Consider the following 20,687-nt stretch of genomic DNA (forward strand, 5'->3'; position numbering starts at 1 on the left):
AAGAATTTTTGTAAATAGTTTACTGCTTTTCTTAAAAATCAAAAACATAAAAAAAATTGAAAAATAAAAAACATAAAAAAAAATAGAAAATCAAAAATGAGATTTCACTGTGTGAAAAAGAAGAAATGATAGTACATCAGCAAGTTAGACTGTCACACTGAAATTGAACCAAAATTGCTTAAGTGTGATAGCAGCTTCATTATATGATGTACAAGTAGGCAAAAAGCATGAAATAATCAACTTACCAATGTGATATAAACATAAATGAACTGAATATGAGTGGGGAACACATCAGTGGTGTATGGTTTAATGACCTTAATTCTTGCGTTGATAGATTGCCAAAATCTGAAGTTTTGGGTCTTTATACTGTTATTTCAACTGAGGATATCTTGGCTATCTTTCTGTTTAGAACTAAAATTTGTACATGACCCTAGGAAAGAAAGTCACTTGGAATTAGCTCATTTCTATTTGAATGTCTGTATGTTGTCCCGATACACACAATTTTGATCTGATTCAGAAATCTTCTCTAAAAAAAAGTCGTGTACCTCCTCTGCTGCATCCAGATATATGCTGACCTGGAGGTGCTAGGCAACGACAGCTTCTGCTGCATCCAGATACATACTGACCTAGCTGTACGTTGTCGCGCTATAGATCTAGTACATCCGAAAGAGGCCCTCAAGTGCCCAAAAGAAACCCAAGAAACCTATATCAAACTGAGAAAATCTCATTTGATCTGTATATTATACCATATCTGCTAAAGATCTATTCTGTTCTCTTCTCAACCTATTCCCAGTTAAGATTTCAGAAATCTGGATTGGACTTGTGAAATATGTGGTAGGGAAGATACTTGCATGATAGAGTGTGTTGTTTATATTTCCAGGATTTGATTTGTATTTATTTGGGTGTTCATAGTTAAGCAATCAAAACATGATAAAACAGTTTATATGTAGAACTAGACACAGTCAGGATATCTTAAAGGATGACTTCAGTATACTCACCTACTACGATGAATCTTTGTGCATACCTTGATCGCGGGGGTATATCCTGAAGTGGGACACACTAGTATATCAGTAAATAAAATTACCTTAACGTATCATACGGTAATGGTACTTGAAATGTTCATGCATTTTGTTTAAGTGGACAAACATACTGGTAATCGTCTTGAACTGCTTTTCATAAAAAATTAAATAAAGAATTATCTAATTGTGTGAAACAGTTTGATTGTGCTGATATGATCTTCTTACCAGTGATTCTCACAAAAATAGAGTGTTTACTTTTTTTGTTATTTACTTGCTTTCAAAAAATACAAAAATCCAAAAATAGTGTTTTTTTCTGTTTAAAATTCTTAATGTACGGAAAACTGTTATTCTTGGAGGAATTGTTACTGATAGGGGGAGACGGTGTTGGAAAGTGAGTTCAAAATTTTCAATCAGGCAGGTTCTTATGTGTTGGATAAAAAGTTTTGCGTGTTGGTGATAAGTTGAAAATGCTTAATCTGTGATACAGTTTAACTATCTCTTGGAAAATAATAATTTATTTAACTTTGTTAAAAAAATTCTTATGTTTTCGCGAGATGTTTGTTTTATAGTATACAGATTGAAGCGGTATGTTGCTGAGAAGTTGCTGTGAAGTGTGAAGATGTGAGTTTGATTGGATGCATGGTATAACCTCCTTTCTATATTGCAGACAAGATTGAAGAGTTTGAAGATTGCTGTGCAAATGCTAAACTGGAGTTTACTCAAGTGCTAACGTGTTGAAGATTTGGTGATTGGATGCATCAGCTTAGGGGGAGTCTGTTGCTAACAGTCTGTTGCTGACAGAAGCTATTGAAGCTGAAGCTATCCAAAGACCAAAGACAGTGCAAGACTACTTGAAGATTGCAAGAAGACTGAAGACAAAGTGTTTATGAAGCTATTGTCAAGGGGGAGTTTGTTGGTGCATATTTGTGACAACAGCTTAGATTTGGTCTTTGGATATCTTGTAATTAGTTTAATGATAAACAGTTAACGGGTTTAGCTTTGTATTAGTGAGATAATTGAGTTTGGGCTAAACTAAACCCAGATTAGGTGATGGGGGCGAATTGGGCCTGTCCAATTCGCAGTTGTAACCGTGTGTTATATAAACAAGGTTAGGCTTTAGGGTTCAGGTTAATCAACCAAAACAGTTGTTTGAGAGAGTATTTTCGTGAGAGCAATTAGGCTTGGACGAAATTTGTAGTTGGTTAGGGTTTGATTGATCGTAATTCTCGTAATCGATAATCAATAGAAACCCAGTTTGAAAGTGAATTGCTGTTTCTGTTTCTACACGTTTCTGCTATATTCTGATCAAGAGGATTCCGCACTCTTGATCGGATTGACAATTCTGTGAAGATCCATACACATCAAGGGGACCTACAGAATTATTGAACTCAATGTTTTATTACAATTCAGATAAATACAAATATTGTTTTTCGAGTTTCAAAGACACAAAGGCACGAGTCAATCCTATGTATAGCATGCATCAACAATCAACACATAGCAGCACTTGAAACATATGTGAAAATAGGTATGTCAGCATAAAAATGCTTGTAAGTAACATCGGTTTTATTGATTTAGATTCATGGCTTTAGTTAACATAAGAAAAAGGTTTTATATTTTACAAAAAATAGCCATGAATCCTTGTAAAAGTCTTGTTTCTAAAAATGTATTGTTTTGATAAAAGGTTTTGTTTCACCCCAAAACATTTGAAAACAGTAAAAGAGGGGACTTTGTACTCACTTGAGATTGCAAGTATCCTTGATTAAGTGTCCTAACGAAGCTCGAGAAATCAAGGAATCAAGTGGCACCTAGTATGGAATCACTAATTAAACAATCGGCTCCTAAGTCAGAAGATTGGGTAGAATGAGGTCTCGTAAACAAAATGAGCATTAGAACTCATGTGACATGGTTTAACGAAGTCTACATTCTAAAACGGAACCTATCCTAAGTGCTTACGACCCGTTACGACCCATTAAGGTAGCTTACGCTACTTTAACGCGTCGTTCGCGCAAACGCGTGTTCGAGACGTCTAACTAGTCCTATGACAAGTATTATATGCCTAAACATGTTTAATTATGTTGCATAATCAGTTAAGTGACAAAAGTTTAAGTTAAATATGCTTAAAATCCAATTATGCATGAAAAGGGCATTTTGGTCATTTTCCTAAGGCATATAAACTACCTATCATACAACTACTTAAACTATGTGACCACAAGGTATAACCTCGGAAGGTTCTTCCCTATACAACTATGGTTACTAAACATGCTTGGTCGGATCCTAATTATCGACCAAACGGTTCGAGTTCGAAAGTCTAAGCGGTGGTTTAGACCGCTTGACTTACGACTCTAAACAAGCACTAAACTAAAAGTGACGAGCTAAACATGTTAAAACATGCTTAACTAAGATAGAAAATAGGTTTTGATATCAAAACAAAGTGTTTTGATACCCAAGAGTAGTTTGGTTGAAAAATACGCATAAATACGCATTTTGACCGAAACTACGACTCGTCACTACGCCTACTCAACGTGGTAATCAGTAGGTATAGTCACAAGGGACTATAACCATCGTGATTACGCTCACGTTGCAAAGTTCAAAAGAACTTTGTGTTGACTAAAGACTGGTCAAAGCAGAAAGTCAAACATTGTTTGGCTTTCACGCTCGAAAAGCAATAAAAGAACGAAAGAAGCTTACAAAGGGTCCAAGCTAGGGAGAACTTAATCTATAACACTCAGGTATGAAGTAAAGGCTTCAACTTAGAGCATTAAAATGAACAAGGGTGCAGAAAATGGAATGAGAGCAAGGGTATTTATAGTTATCGGTAAACCGTTAGGATCGTTTCTTGCTAAAGAGGGATCAATCTTGGCCATACATGTGGGCAAATGGTTTTAGAAACCATGGGGACATTATAAACAAGCTAAAACAAGCAGATGGTATCCAAAACAACAGTTAAAAACCATAAAAAACAAGCCCCAAGTCCAGATTCAATGTTTCTGACCTGACAGGCTGTCGCGCCCCGCGTAAGATACAGCCTAATCTTGCGCGGCCCGCCAAACCAAGTTTGGCAGAATTGCAAAAATGGTCCCTGCACTTGAAAAACTCAGTTTTTGGCACGTTTAAGCCCCGTTAACCCTATTTCAAGGCTCTAAAATGATGTTAAAGTATAGGGAACTTAAAATATGCTCAAAAACATCTCGGATGTCGGTTCGTTTGGTCGTACAGTTGCATTATTCGGTTTATTACGACGGAAGTCGTAACGAACGCAAAAACGATCCAAATTAAGCGACGAATGGAATTTTATCATGCCAATCACTATAGTAAAATATTTTAATGATTACATAAATTTTTGGATGTCCGGATATATTCAGAACGTAAGATATGCGAGAAAATGCAAACTTGTGCACTTTTTGACGCTTTTTGTCCCTATTGATCAAATAAGTTTATTTTTTGACACACCAAACCCTTGAAAACTTATTTCTAAGTTATGTAAAGGTTATTAAGGTATGTTGAGCCTGTGTCACTGTTCCGAAGTGCTTGTTGCATTAAACTGATCGCGTTTACGCATCAGTTTGCATATAACTTTCAAGAAAGTGATTTAAAGCTCGAAATCGAACAAGAATTGATATGTGCAAATGTTACACATATTATACAAATCCCAAGTATGAAACACATTATTTCATTGGTTTGATATTTGTTTGATGGTCGTAGTGACACAGGTGTCACAGTCTCCCCTACTTTAGGAAATTTCGTCCCGAAATTTAATTTTAGAGGAAACCTGTGAAGACAACTGTGATTGTTTCGCTTTCGAATGAGTCCTCCATTTCCCATGTAAAACTCTGGTTCACGTTTGGATTCTTTGCGAATTTGTTAATTGCCAAAATGTTGTCGTTGTTGTAACAAAAGCATGGAGCTTTGAACAACGGATAGGAGAATGTTTCCTATGAAGACTATTATAGGAAACTTGTGTGTGCTCGAAATCAGAGTCGGAGAGTGCAAAATAAAATAACACTGTTCAAGGTCCAGGACTTCTAGTAACTTAAATAACGTTGCGCTCGCATTGTAATAAGGAACACTTATATATAGGAAGTACCAGCGGCGTATCCACCATGCCCTTTTTAGATTGTTCCCGTCTCGTTATTCTCATCACTATAGGTCTTAACACATGACAAAACTTGCTGTGGTTTCTGTGCATTGAATTCCATAATTATGTATGCATCCATAATTACATAATTCCTCGCATAGTCCGCACAGTTCATTTTATAATGTGTAGGGAAAATCAATCGGATATACATGTAATGACTTGACTAGATTACCAGAGGATCTTTTTAACTAGATGAACGAATGATCTTTTTAACAAGATCAACACAAGATCTCCTTAACTAGATCGTCGTATGATCTCTTTAAATAGACCTCCAAAAGGTCCTTTTAACTTTGAACCAAATAATCGTTTTGAAACAGCATTTTGGAATCTATGGGTCTGACTATTTGCATAGATGACCCCTTAAGGATTTAAGATAGTACTTTGAGTATCCTTCTGAGAATCTATCGTGTGAAAATATGAAAGATTCTACTAGGACTTAGATAGCGTGCTTTAGAATTACATATAAACAAATAATCACATAATCGTGTATTTGTTAATTTTGTTATTAGCTCATTCGTTAATTTAAATTAATGCATTTAAAGTACACCAGAAATCCAATCACGGACTTTAATTGGTACTTTATGTATCCTCAAAATCTAACTATGAAGATAGGAAGATCTAATAAGGATACACGAAGCAAAAATGTACTTGATATTCGTGTACATAGTCACATAACATGGGTCCAGTTAAGGACTCATGAAAGTATCTTTAGATATCAAAACAAGGATTTGAAATGGTACTTCACATATTTGTTTAAGAACTTGTAATTTGTACCTTGTACTTTGTTCCTTTAAAAGAAACGAGTACTTAGGATTTTAGGGGAGATCACAAGTGATCATAAAATGAAAGAATCACACGAGTAGTTTGTTCTGTAAGGAACGCAGTTCCTTGGTGTCGGTATCGTAGGGGTATGTCACGCAGACACACAATCATAACAGTTTCGTAAAATAAAATTGGAACAACAATTTTATTTATGTAACAGCTGAATTGTTTCAAACGATAACAACAAAGGAAAATACAAGGTCTAATTGTTCACTGCTGCATTGTCGTTTGTGTTTGCCTCGTTTATGTTAAACACTTGTCCACGCGCTGGATTTGCGTTAACAAGTCTTGGGCAATTGTTACGGTAGTGAGTAAGGTCACCACAGTTATAGCACGATCCAGGTGGAAATGGTGCTTGAACAGCAGCAGGATTTGCAGCATTTTGGTTTTGGGTAGCATGACGGCATGTATTGACCAAATGTCCCAATCGTCCACAGTGCGTACATTTGTGACACGGTGTCTGATTCACATGATGACGGTTGCATTTTTTGCACAAGGGTTCAGTACTAATATAGTTTTTCCTAGCACGAGGTTGTGCTGGCTGATTTGGTGCAACTTGATCATTCTATGCAACTACTGCGAAGTTTTGTGAAGCCTTACGCTTCTTCGACTTCTTAGAGGACTCGGTCTGTTTATCCTTTGGTTTTTCTTGTGTTGACTTGTCAGTTGGTTTCTTGTCACCTTTTCGGAAAAGTTTACCCTTCCAGATCTGAGATTCAGTCAGGGTAGCAGATAGTTCGATGGCTTGTCTGACGGTAGTAGGGTTCCTACCAGTAACAATGTCCTGAACTAGGTCAGGAAGACCATCAATGTACTTTTCGATTGCCTTCTCCAAAGGCATAACCATGGTAGGACATAACAGACTTAACTCCTCATAACGATCAGTGTAGGCTCGATGTTCACCGATGTCTTGTTTAAGATCGTCAAATTCCCATTCCAAAGCCCTGAGCTCATGACGAGGAAAGAATTCCTTCATCATTAGATCCCGAAGCTCTTCCCAGGTTTGTGCCATTGCCACATCGGCACCCCTATCACGCATCACACTGTTCCACCACGTAAGGGCATGCTTCTCGAACGCATTGGATGCAAACTCAACCTTGCGCTCATTCGGACATTGCACATGTCTGAATGTGCTCTCCAAACTTTCGAACCATTGCAGGAGCGTGATTGCTCCTTGAGACCCAGAAAACTTCAAAGGTTTAGCAGAATTGAAGGTTTTGAAACTACACTGAGCATTGTTGTTGTTATTGTTTTTGTATAACTGATGGATCTGGGTTACTATGTTCGGAAGCACTGCAGCCATTTGCTGAGAGACAAGGGCTGCGACTTCTTCATTGGTTAGAGGTTGTGCATCTCGTCGAGGAGGCATTGTCAAAAAGGAACAAGGGAACATGAGAAACGGGTGAGGTCGACAATTGGAAAAACAAAAGAGGTATTGAAAACATCGATAAAACACAAGGAAGGCGATCATTCATTCGTTACCTTGATCAAACAAACGACACACAGTGACCAATCAAAGTAAATGGGTCAATATAATGTATCGCGAAGACATGCTTTAGCCTATAAGTGGACACTCACCCCAAGAGTTCCTAGGTAAGAGTGACTGGTCTGATACTGGGATTTGTACGAACACTCTATCCTTAGACAGAAAACTCAAGGTACAGGCATCCACCCTTCCAGATTGCGCGTGTTCACATTATAAGACCCAAACTTTGACGAGATTTCGAAAACTTTGAAGGTTCAAAACCTTATAATAAATCATCCTAGAACAGATGATTGGTTTTCAAAGCGGATTTGAAATTTATGTTCTTGTTGTGGTTGTCACCTAAGGATAGGTGACGGTATTGTTTTAAAATCTAAACACAAGAATCTTGTGTTAGGGTCCTAGGAAGGTTATAGTATAGGTCAAAGCATTACTAATAACCTAATTCCCTATAACCATTGGCTCTAATACCAACTTTTCTGTCACACCCCGACCACGTAAAACACCAAATCGTGGCTGAAACGTCGGGGAGTGTCGTAACAAAATCATTGTTTCACAACCATGGGTTAAATAGTTTTGTTTTATTGAATTATTGAACTCAATGTTTTATTACAATTCAAATAAATACAAATATTGTCTTTCGAGTTTTAAAGTCACTAAGGCACGAGTCCATCCTATGTATAGCATGCATCGACAATCAACACATAGCAGCACCTGAAACATATGTGAAAATAGGTACGTCAGCATAAAAATGCCTGTGAGTAACATAGGTTTTATTGATTTAGATTCATGGCTTTAGTTAACATAAGAAAAAGGTTTTATGTTTTACAAAAAATAGCCATGAATCCTTGTAAAAGTTTTGTTTGTAAAAATGTATTGTTTTGATAAAAGGTTTGTAGTATATACAAAAAATATACTTTGGTTTGGAAATAGATAAACGTATAGTATATCAAAATATACTTTTGTTACTGAAATAATAGTTTTGGTAATATATCACAAGTATACTTTGGTTTTGTAATTCATGGCTTTAGTTAACATAAGAAAAAGGTTTTATGTTTTACAAAAAATAGCCATGAATCCTTGTAAAAGTTTTGTTTCTAAAAATGTATTGTTTTGATAAAAGGTTTGTAGTATATACAAAAAAAATATACTTTGGTTTAGAAATAGATAAATGTATAGTATATCAAAATATACTTTTGTTACTGAAATAATAGATTTGGTAATATATCACAAGTATACTTTGGTTTTGTAAATAGCATCTCAAACTATGCTTTGGTTTTGAGAATAACACATCAACTATGATTTGGTTTTGAAAATAACATATCCACTATGTTTTATTTTCGAAAATAGCATATCAACTATGCTTTGTTTTGATAATAGCATATCAACTATGCTTTGGTAATTAAAAGTGTCAGTAGTATATTAAAATATATGTTAGATTTTGTACATAGTATATCAAAATTATACCTTGGTAAATAATATCACATTTGGGAGCACATCAAACTGTACCTTGTTAGTATATCAGAATATACAAAGAAAACGTGATTTAGTATTCTTTCAAACCTTAGGGTATCAAACTACACCTTGGAGACTATAGAAATACCACAAAGGCAATTTCTATTTGGTTAAAATTTGGTTTCTGACATTCCATACAACAGGAATGGGGTGTCTAGTCCTATAGCACTATATCATACTACCAATCGGCTTGGTGAATGTATAAAGAAAGTTTATATCCAACAATTTGTTTTAAAATCTTTGAAAATTTATGTTTAAACCATAGATAATTGTTCAATTCGTCAAAAGATAGGTACTAGCATGTATAATCATATAGTTGAAATCATGAGAATAACGAATAGGCACACATGTTTCACCCCAAAACATTTGAAAACAGTTAAAGAGGGGACTATGTACTCACTTGAGATTGCAAGTATCCTTGATTAAGTGTCCTAACGAAGCTCGGGAAATCAAGGAATCAAGTGGCACCTAGCATGGAATCACTAATTAAACAATCGGCTCCTAAGTCGGAAGATTGGGTAGAATGAGGTCTGCTAAACCAAATGAGAATTAGAACTCATGTGATATGGTTTAACAAAGTCTACATTCTAAAACGGAACCTATCCTAAGTGCTTACGACCCATTAAGGTAGCTTACGCTAGTTTAACGCGTCGTTCGCGCAAACGCGCGTTCGAGACGTCTGACTAGTCCTATGACAAGTATTATATGCCTAAACATGTTTAATTATGTTGCATAATCAGTTAAGTGACAAAAGTTTAAGTTACATATGCTTAAAATCCAGTTATGCATGAAAAGGGCATTTTGGTCATTTTCCTAAGGCATATAAACTACCTATCATACAACTACTTAAACTATGTGACCATAAGGTATAACCTCGGAAGGTTATTCCCTATGCAACTATGGTCACTAAACATGCTTGGTCAGATCCTAATGATTGACCAAACGGGTCGAGTTCGAAAGTCTAAGCGGTGGTTTAGACCGCTTGACTTACGACTCTAAACAAGCACTAAACTAAAAGTGACGAGCTAAACATGTTAAAACATGCTTAACTAAGTTAGAAAACAGGTTTTGATATCAAAACAAATTGTTTTGATACCCAAGAGTAGTTTGGTTGCAAATTACGCATTTTGACCGAAACTACGACTCGTCACTACGCCTAGTCAACGTGGTAATCAGTAGGTATAGTCACAAGGGACTATAACCATCGTGATTACGCTCACGTTGCAAAGTTCAAAAGAACTTAGTGTTGACCAAAGACTGGTCAAAGCAGAAAGTCAAACGCTGTTTGACTTTCACGCTCGAAAAGCAATAAAAGAACGAAAGAAGCTTACAAAGGGTCCAAGCTAGGGAGAACTTGATCTATAACACTCAGGTATGAAGCAAAGGCTTCAACTTAGAGCATTAAAATGATCAAGGGTGCAGAAAATGGAATGAGGGCATGGGTATTTATAGTTTTTGGTAAACCGTTAGGATCGTTTCTTGCTAAAGAGGGATCAATCTTGGCGATACATGTGGGCAAATGGTTTTAGAAACCATGGGGACATTATAAACAAGCTAAAACAAGCAGATGGTATCCAAAACAATGGTTAAAAACCATCAAAAACAAGCCCCAAGTCCAGATTCAGTGTTTCTGTCCTGACAGGCTGTCGCGCCCCGCGTAAGATACAGCCTCATCTTACGCGGCCCGCCTAGCCAAGTTTGGAAGAATTACAAAAATGGTCCTTGCACTTGAAAAACTCAGATTTTGGCACGTTTAAGCCCCGTTAACCCCATTTCAAGGCTCTAAAATGATGTTAAAGTATAGGGAACTTAAAATATGCTCAAAAACATCTCGGATGTCGGTTCGTTTGGTCGTACGGTTACGTTATTAGGTTAATTACGACGGAAGTCGTAACGAACGCAAAAACGATCCAAATTAAGCGACGAATGGAATTTTATCATGCCAATCACTAAAATAAAATATTTTAATGATTACATAAATTTTTGGATGTCCGGATATATTCAGAACGTAAGATATGCTCGAAAATGCAAACTTGTGCACTTTTTGATGCTTTTAGTCCCTATTGATCAAATAAGTTTATTTTTGACACACCAAACCCTTCAAAACTTATTTCTAAGTTATGTAAAGGTTATTTAAGGTATGTTGAGTCTATGTCACTCTTCCGGAGTGTTTGTTGCATTAAACTGATCGCGTTTACACATCAGTTCGCGTATAACGTTCAAGAAAGCAATTTAAAGCTCGAAATCGAACAAGAATTGATGTGTGCAAATGTTACACATATTTATACAAATCCCAAGTATGAAACACAATATTTAATTGGTTTGGTATTTGTTTGATGGTCGTAGTGACACAGGTGTCACAGGTATGTTGGGGTTTTGTATACAAAATTTGTTACTACATTGTGAGTTGTAACATGACCACAAGTCGGGTTGACAGTACCGTGGGTGGTAATTAAAGTAGATGGAAACAAATGTAATTGTGCGACTACCCTCAATACTGTACAATGGTTTTACTTAACTTGATTAAACTGAGATTCACTCACCAGTATTTCCCACTGACAAAATGTTTTTAAACGCGTTTCAGGTAACAAAATATGAAACCAAAATAGAAGCCAGCTGGACAGCACTAGAGGCTTGGAAAAGTGGCTATAAAGTTTCCTAAAATAAAAGAGATGTTTTATTAAATAAAATAGGATTTATTCCTATGAAAATGTGTGTACTTAAAACTTGGGATTTTTCCATGTGTTTAATATTATGAAAGTGTGGTATGTTACTGTGATAAAATATTTTCTAACTACGGTCCTGATGTAATTTCTGCTGCCAAAATGATAAACACTGATACCACTGAAACTGGCCACGGCCGCCCGTTCCCGGGTAATTAGGGGACGGGGGTTGTGACATATATTAAGTGTAGGATCGTTTGCACGACCAAACGAGTCGTTCAGAAAAGTTTTTGTCCAATACGAAAGGCGGAAACAGACGTATCGGAGTAGAATCAGCTTGATATTCACTGTAAATGTCTTTTTGATTGATATAACAGCAATTTACAGCGAGTAGACACTTCGGCAGCAGTTCGACACTGAAACCGGAAAGTTACAACTAAGATCCAAGACACTACTATTTATAGGCAGCCCTATTTCGTACGAAACATCCCAAGCGAAATGACCAGGTTCATTTCGTGCGAAATGACTTATCTATTTCGTGCGAAATGAGCTTCTAACATATTTTCTCGTTTTCCAAGCCCTGATCAATCTAATTAGATACAAGACTCGATACAAGACGAAGTCGACAGACATATGCACCAACAGACTCCCCCTTGGATGTTGAGAAGTCTTCAGTGTTGAGTCTTCAATCTTCAGTCTTTATCAGTCTTCTTGTTCTCTCCCGAAGTATCTGACAGTGTAAAGCATCCTCAATCTTCTCTCTTCTCTCTATCAACTAATCTCTCCCTTGGATGTTGATCTATCATCTTCATAATCTTTGAATCTGAATCTCAAGCTTTCTAATTCTCTTGATCAGATCTCTTGATTCCTTAAGTTAATCATCATCGACAGTACCAAGATCAAAACCTGGCTTACATTCTGCTCAGGTTTAGACACTTGAACCTGCACACATCTCTACCTCACAATAAATTTCACAAATTTAAAATTTGACAATTTTATATACCACTTGCAGGTATTAATCAATCAAGAAATGATTTTACAATTTTAATCTCTGATGAACCACTTGTAGAAATAACATTTTTTTCAAACGATTTTTTATCTCAAACAAACTCTCCCAAACCTTTTGTTCATTATGTTTAGCACTTGGAATTTTGAAAATCAGCTTTTCAACATCAGTTGTCGAAAATAAGATGAAACAAAATCTTTTTGGATTTTTCAAAATTTTATGCTAAAACACACTTAAAATCTTTTTGGATTTTTGTTTTTCACAGAAAGCAGTATAGAAATATTTACATTCTAGGATTATATTTTGTAAGTTTGTGTAAGAGGATCATATCAGTTTATGAGACAAATCACTAACACCATTAAGCTTTAAACATTTTAAGTTCTAAACGATTCACTTAGATTGTCAGTATACTGATCCACTTAAATTTTCACACAAAGTTCAACTGTTCCGACATACGAGATTAGAGTTTTAAGCACTTAAACTTATTCGCGTGTCCCACCTCAGAATATACTCCCGTATCCAGACTTCTATATTTGGTCTTACAGGTGAATGTACACTAATGATATCTGTAAATGGGTAAATGCGAGACCATGAGAGCTCAGGTTAGAACTTCCGTTCAGACAAAGAGATGATGGCTCGTCTTTTGGTGTGTCCCGTTTGAGGATCTTTTCTTCAACAGCACATGATTAGCATTTTTCAATGTTTCATCATTTTTTATGCTGAGAGTGAGCTTTACTATAAAAGCTATGCAAAGCATTATATGAGGACTAGGCTATTGCACCCGCAAAATCAGAAGTCCTGGTATAATACCCCAGATATCATCACGCACAAAGACCTAGTATGTCAGAAATAGAAAATCTTTCAAACAAGATTTCGGAGGTTACCCATATATCCGAGAGATGTTCCCCACGAGATAAGTAAATTATGATATTTAGGTTTATATCTCGAAAACAATCTACTAAATTTATAAAAACCTACTGGCACATCGACAGTGAGATCTTTTATCACATTTGACTTTCCAAATCTTTAGCGTGTTGTGATAGTCCACTGATGTACTATCATTTCCTCTTTTTCACAACAAAACTCATTTTTTTAATTTTACGATGTTTTTGGATTTTTCAAATTTTCTAATGTTTTTGGATTTTCTGAAATTTCTTACTCCCCCTAAAATTCAAAATCATGTAAAGAAAATTTGACAAACTGATCCGAATTGCTTCAATTCTCCATTCACTTTGGCATAAACAATCAGAACTCCCCTTGACAACAAACTATTTTCCCATTATGATTTCAAAACACTTAAGTTTGTTTTAATCAAAATGGTTGTTCCGGAAAATTAGTTTTGTTTGCCATTTCACAAACATGGAGTTTAATTCATCACACTATTTTCAACCACTTGTATGTTTATCACAAAAACAATTTCCAATAACCATACCACTTGTAAGATAGTTAAATCAAGTACAACATAATGTCCTGATTAACCACTTGTAAATCGAAATATCACAGACGTGAATTTCTCAAGAAAGATGCCGATTCCTACTCCCCAATTACCAACCTGGGAGTTCTGACAAGTTAGGATTTTTACATATGAAATACAGACATCCAAGCCTGACCAAACTTGGATGTTACCTTCTCAACTTCACACGGGGTTTGAATGTTTATTTTTTATTCATAAAAATCTTTTACCCCTTTGGCCTTCCCCTCGACCATTTTTCCAAAAATCTTTTTAACATTCCCATTGAATGCTTTCTCGACATCAAATTCTTTCTTTTCAGAATATAATTGATTCGAAATCTCAACCTTACCAACTTTTTGTTTAAAATTTTCAGTCCGCAATGGTGGAAAGTTCTCATCATCCATTGGCGGAACTGATTTTTCATCTTTTAAATCAACTTGTGGCTCCTCTGACTTTGTGGAATCAGATTCATCGCCAGATTTCACATCTGATTTCTTAACAACCCATGTTTGGTTGTTAAGATTTACCCTTCTTCTGTAAAATCTTTTTGAACATTCACCAACTTCATATGTTGAGTTTTTGAAAACTTTGAATTCTTCAGTTGGTGGTTCGATTTTAACAACAACTTTTTTCTTTTAGTTTAGAAACAACTTCCTGTTTGGTTTTGGTTGCCATTGGACAATTCCAGGCAATGTGACCAACTTCTTGACAACGATAACAGGTTCTTGTCTCCCTTTTCTGATTAGCTCCATTCTTTTCAAACTTTTTCTTTTCTGCAAGAAATGTCTTGTTTGATTGCTTCCAAAATGAGCTCTTTGCTTCTTCCTCAGAACTTGTCCATGAAACAAATTTTGTTTTTGGTTCAAAAATTTTCATATATTTATGATTTTCTAAATCAAAACCCAATCCTTTCTTTTTGAAATTACTGTTATAGTTTGGTTTCTTTTGGAAACCAGAACCAGAACTGTAACCTTTTTTCTTGTTCAATCTTTGTTGAACTCTTGAAGTGTATTTTTTAGGTTTTTCATTAAGATTTACGTCTTTTATTTCAGAAATATTAATTTTTGTTAATTTAAAAACCTTTTTGATCATTTCAGTTTTAATACCTCTTATTGGAAATTCTTTATCAAAATATAATTTGTCAGAATCTTTCAAAGTGTATGCAACTTCAAACGTTTCGTCATTCAAATTAGATTTTGATAACAGAAATTCTTTATTGTAAACCCGTTTGACCGACGATTTTGGACAGTTGACCGACGAACTCGAACTCTCTGATTTGGACTTTGACTCTGACTCCTCATCTTTATCCAACACCTGATCGACCACTTTTTTTACTAATTCAGACTCATGATCAGTGTCAGACGATGTGAATGTGACGTCAATGTTATCTGGTAAATCATCAGTTGTTTCGGACTTTAACTTTATATTGACAACCTTTTCGACCTGTTCCTCATTTGGTTTTGTAGGAGAATAACCTTCCCATATCGGAGGCGGACACTTGTTATAACTGACACTTTGTTTCTTACCAGTATCCTTTTCTTCGGTCTTCTTTTCATCCTTAAATGCTTCAAAACCTGCAACAGTTGGATAAATTCGATCAATCAAATAATCAGAACTAGAATAACTTTGCAGTAATCGTCTGATTCTTTCATTCTCTATTTTTTCAGTTTCCAACTCTTGTTTCAACTTTGCACACTCTTCAATGTAGTGATTGATAGCCTTCTGCGTAGACATCATCACCGCATTCATCATTACCAATGCATCTTCTCTTTCTGAATTTGTCTTTTGCTGACTATTCACCGTTCTGTTCAACCCATCATATGACTCTTTCACATAGTTTAAATCAAACAATAATTTCTCCTTCATCTTGTCAAGCTCACTATACTTCTCATCCTTTTCTTCACATTGTTTGCAAGATTCCAAACATTTTAAACACGGTTTTGTAACCTCAACGACTTTTTCAACTTCAAAAATCTTTTCAACTTCAACTACTTTCTCAATTTCAACCTCCTTCTCCACTTCAACTAGTTTTTCATCAACTGTAACTCCTTCATTTTGTTCAACCTTCTCTATCTGAGCATCCTTTTCGCATCTTGCCTTTTTCTGATCTTTTGCTGCTCGTTTCTCTTTCAGCTTCTCTAGTCTATCTGCAAAATAAAATTTAAAACTTTCAGGAGATAATTGAGATTTTCCAATGTTTATATGCATTTCTTCTTCATCATCACTGTTATCAGTTGATGAATCATCAAAAACTTGTGTCTTTTCTGAACTTTCTTCTGAATACACAGACTCTTCATCTTGTCTTATCTCAACATTAGCAAACATGCCCATCCATTCTTTCATCAAATCCGGTTCTTGAACTATCTGTGCAATGAATGCTCCTAACTTTGAATTAGGTGGAACATATTTGTCCCAACTAAAACCTTCTGCCACTTTCTCATCATCTTGAACTATGATACCATAATAAGCTTTCTTATTTGCCACTTCGATCATCTTCTTCCTTCCATCTTCAATAACATTTGACGATGATGGTTGTTGAGCAACTTGTTGATATATTGCTTTTCGATAATAATCATTATTCCCGAACGGATTTTTAGCTCCACTTGCTTCTCGATTGGTACATTCCCTCTTGAAATGTCCTTTTTCCTTGCATCGAAAACAAGTAACTTTACATTTATCAAAACCTAAAGTAGAAACATTTGCATCATGGAAATCATCTCTTCCTGTAATTATCTTAAATTTCTCAGCTCTCCTCAACACACTCGCTAAACATCACTTAATGTCCATAAGTTCCATTTCCTCAGCATCGAACTGATCGTAATCCTCTTTTGTCAACATAGGATTCCCGATCCTTCCTGCAACCAAACCTTCATACGATTCTAACACCGTAGCAAGTAAAGCCATATGACTTTTAGCAACCTCTTCAGAGAAACTTTGACGATTCTGAAGTTGCAACGCTAGGTTGCACTGTATCACATAACCATTTCCATTGTTTGAGCACTGAGACTGATAACTTGAGGTTGAAACATTTGGATTAACATTCGAGTATGGAGAAAATCCACTGCTACTATTCGGGCTTTGGTTAATTGATCCCGATGAGCTTTCTGCACTGAAAGCTGTTTGTACCTTTGGACTTGCTTCAACATTTTGAACACTACCTTTGAAATACATCTTGACATCTTGTTGTCCACTCGGATTATTCATTCTTGCGATCTTTTGTTGTTCAAGATCTTGTCCTTCAATCTTTTCAATAAACTGGGAGATTGTCAATTTATCATATTCTCCGGTGTTCTTTAAGATCATCAGATAGGTACCCCCTTCTTTCTGAGGTAAAGCATCTGCTAATTTGTCAACCCATTCTTCACGATCTTTGTTAATATCTAATAGTGACATAGATCGCACTAAATGACAATATCTTTCAATCAGCATCTTTGTTGTTTCACTCGGTAAGCTTGTAAACAAGTCAAATTCTTTCTTTAATAGTGATTTCTTGCTCCTGATCATCTTCTCACTTCCCTCAAACTTAACTCGAAGTACTTCCCAAATTGAACGTGAAGTGTTATCATGTTGAAGTAATACGAAGATGTCTTCTGTCATAGCTTGCTGTAACAGACTAATCATCATCTTTTCTGCTTTGTACATGTCTCGTTCTTTGTCTAACAACTCAGAAATCATTTTGTTAACACCCAAATCTGTACGAGGCTTAACATACTTCTTCTCAATACATTCCCAAGATCTCAAATGATTAGCTTGAACCTAATTTTCAAATCTATCTTTCCAACCATAGTATTCTTCTATACCCATTAGCTTTGGGGGTTTTTGTAAAGTTCCAGTTTCGTTTTCCATGTTCACACTCTGTGCAATAGTAACAGGAGTACTCGGAGATGTTGCAAACACATTGTAAAATTCATCTTCCATGCTTCGGTTCTCAAAAATTCCACAAACTAGCTTTCAAACGAAATAACAACTTCAAACGTAAAGCCCTGTTCAAACGAAATAACCTGCAAAATGACTTCGTACGAAATGATTTACACGAAATGAATGATTTCATGTGAAATGAACTATAACTCAAACGAAATGAAAACTTTGGTGCGAAATAGGTGATTTCGTACGGAATGACTGACACGAAATGATGATTCCGCGCGAAATGTTCAAATTTTCACACGAAATGAGCTATTTTGTGCGAAATAGAACAAATACTTGTCAATTCGTACGAAATGACACTAATTTTTCAAGCGAAAAAGATCACCAAAGGTGATTTCGTGCGAAATGAAAGGTTTATTCCTTGCAAAATGCTGCTGACGTCATCTTTTCGATCAGAATTTTGACAAATTGAACAGGTTTTAGGTTGATTTTAGGTCCAATTCTTTCAAGGCTTTGTTAAAACAGTGTTGCGTGTATAATGTGTAAAAATCGATCCATTTTATTCGTAAAATCTTGTTAATTTTGAAAAGAAGATGTAGAAGTCAGAAATTTTGATGAAATCAAGCTGAATTCGGTAATCGCTCTTCCTCCTGAGCTCTGATACCACATGTAGGATCGTTTGCACGACCAAACGAGTCGTTCAAAAGAGTTTTTGTCCAATACGAAAGGCGGAAACAGCCGTATTGGAGTAGAATCAGCTTGATATTCACTTTAAATGTCTTTTTGATTGATATAACAGCAATTTACAGCGAGTAGACACTTCGGCAGCAGTTCGACACTGAAACCGGAAAGTTACAAATGAGATCCAAGACACTACTATTTATAGGCAGCCCTATTTCGTACGAAACATCTCAAGCAAAATGACCAGGTTCATTTCTTACGAAATGACAAAGTCATTTCGTGCGAAATGAGCTTCTAACATACTTTCTCGTTTTTCGAACCCTGATCAATCTAATTACATAAAAGACTCAATACAAGACGAAGTCGACAGGCATATGCACCAACATTAAGTAATTGTAATGTCACACCCCGACCACGTTAAACATCAACCCGTGGCGGAAACGTCGGGGAGTGTTGTAACAGAATTATTGTTTCACAACCATGGCATACAAAATTATATTTTATTGAATCAAACAAACGAGTTACATTGTCTTAAAATAACTGAAACAAAGAGTACATAACAAGTTTTAACTAGTCTAGTTCCATTTTATCGTCACTAAGGCCCAAGTCCACCCTAGCGTGTCACGAACGTCCTATGCATTAGCTCCTGAAACACATGTGAAAATAGGTACGTCAGCATAAAAATGCCTGTGAGATACATAGGTTTTGTGAAAATAGGATTCATGACTTAAGTTTAAGAAAATGTTTAAGAAAAGTTAGTCATGAACCTTGTAAATTGTTTTGTTTTGTAAATCGTTTGAAAAGCGATAAAAATCAGATGCTATATATAAATAAAAAGGAATATGTGTGGTCAAATAAATAACCAGGTAAAATAAGTTGTATAAAATAAACTGTTTTGCAAAACAAGGTCTTGTGAAAATATGTTATTGGTAAAAATGTATAAATCCAAATTGAATGATTTAAATAACGCTACGACATGTAATACAATACAAGCACTTATATATAGGAAGTACCAGCGGTGTATCCACCATGCTTGTATCACATTACATACGTCTCGTTACTTAAACCACTTACCCAAACAAACCACCAATGTAAATTTGCCTATGTCTAAACCAAATTGTCAAATGTCATTGTGAAAACCATGTCAAAAATGTCTATGTAAAATGTCAATCATGTAATGTGCAAACAAAATGTCATGTATGGCAAGTGAAATATGTATCAACTAAACCATAGGTGAAAATGTACAAAACAAGGTATTGAAGTAAAACTCAGTTTAAATCAATGTTATGTTTTGTGGAAATGCATGCTACACTGAATACAAACATTTATATGGTATTGTTAAAAGTGCATACATTAAAGCCTTGTGACTGTGGTGATAAACTTTTAAACAAATTAAAGGTCTATCGGTTTTTATGTTTAAATCGAATTCGGTCATTCCTTCCATCCAAACATACCGAGGATGTCAGGAACAGGAGTTGTCAATTCCTATGGTACCATTACCTACTAACGAGCGGCGTGATCAAAGTTAATTAATGTATATGGTCCCACTTAAACAATCCAAATGTCATACTCAATATGTAACCATGTGATGAAAAACAAATGCACTAAGTATGATGAACATACATAGCGTGAAAAGGTAATGTAAACAATGTACTAAGTATGCGCTAAACGAACATACGTAGCATAAAATGTCATGTAAAACGATGTACTAAGTATGCACACAATGGACATACATAACAAAAACATAATGAAATCATGTACTAATAGTGTACTAGTGAACATAGCAAATATATGATGTGAAAACATGAAAAGCATGAAAGTAACAAGTAGGCACATGTGTTTCACCCCAAAATGTTTGAAAAACGGTAAAAGAGGGGTACTATGTACTCACTTGAGGGTGCTTAGAAGTCTTGAACAACAACCAAGCAAAGCTAGAGGGATCACGGAATCAAACGGCACCCTATATAGATATCTACATTAATAAACGGACCTATCGGAGGATCGGGTAGTACGAGGGTTTGTAAACCAAATAAGTAGGGGAACTTA

The 20,687-nt window shown here is 35.6% G+C and overlaps 1 protein-coding gene across 1 annotated transcript in view; it reads right to left on the reverse strand.

The window, feature by feature from the left end:
- The window catches only part of LOC118484787 (interaptin-like), a 35,514-nt gene extending 18,214 nt beyond the window's left edge, over positions 1-17,300 (reverse strand). The window contains exons 1-4 of the mRNA XM_035980780.1: positions 16,959-17,300; positions 16,265-16,460; positions 15,791-16,210; positions 15,623-15,670 (exon numbers count right to left, since the gene is read on the reverse strand). Of these exons, the coding sequence (XP_035836673.1) occupies positions 15,623-15,670; positions 15,791-16,210; positions 16,265-16,460; positions 16,959-17,300 (1,006 nt within the window). The remainder of the gene's footprint in view (positions 1-15,622; positions 15,671-15,790; positions 16,211-16,264; positions 16,461-16,958) is intronic.
- Positions 17,301-20,687: the final 3,387 nt, after the last annotated feature.

The sequence above is a fragment of the Helianthus annuus genome, chromosome 2 (assembly GCF_002127325.2).
Source record: "Helianthus annuus cultivar XRQ/B chromosome 2, HanXRQr2.0-SUNRISE, whole genome shotgun sequence".
NCBI classification, from domain to species: domain Eukaryota; kingdom Viridiplantae; phylum Streptophyta; class Magnoliopsida; order Asterales; family Asteraceae; genus Helianthus; species Helianthus annuus.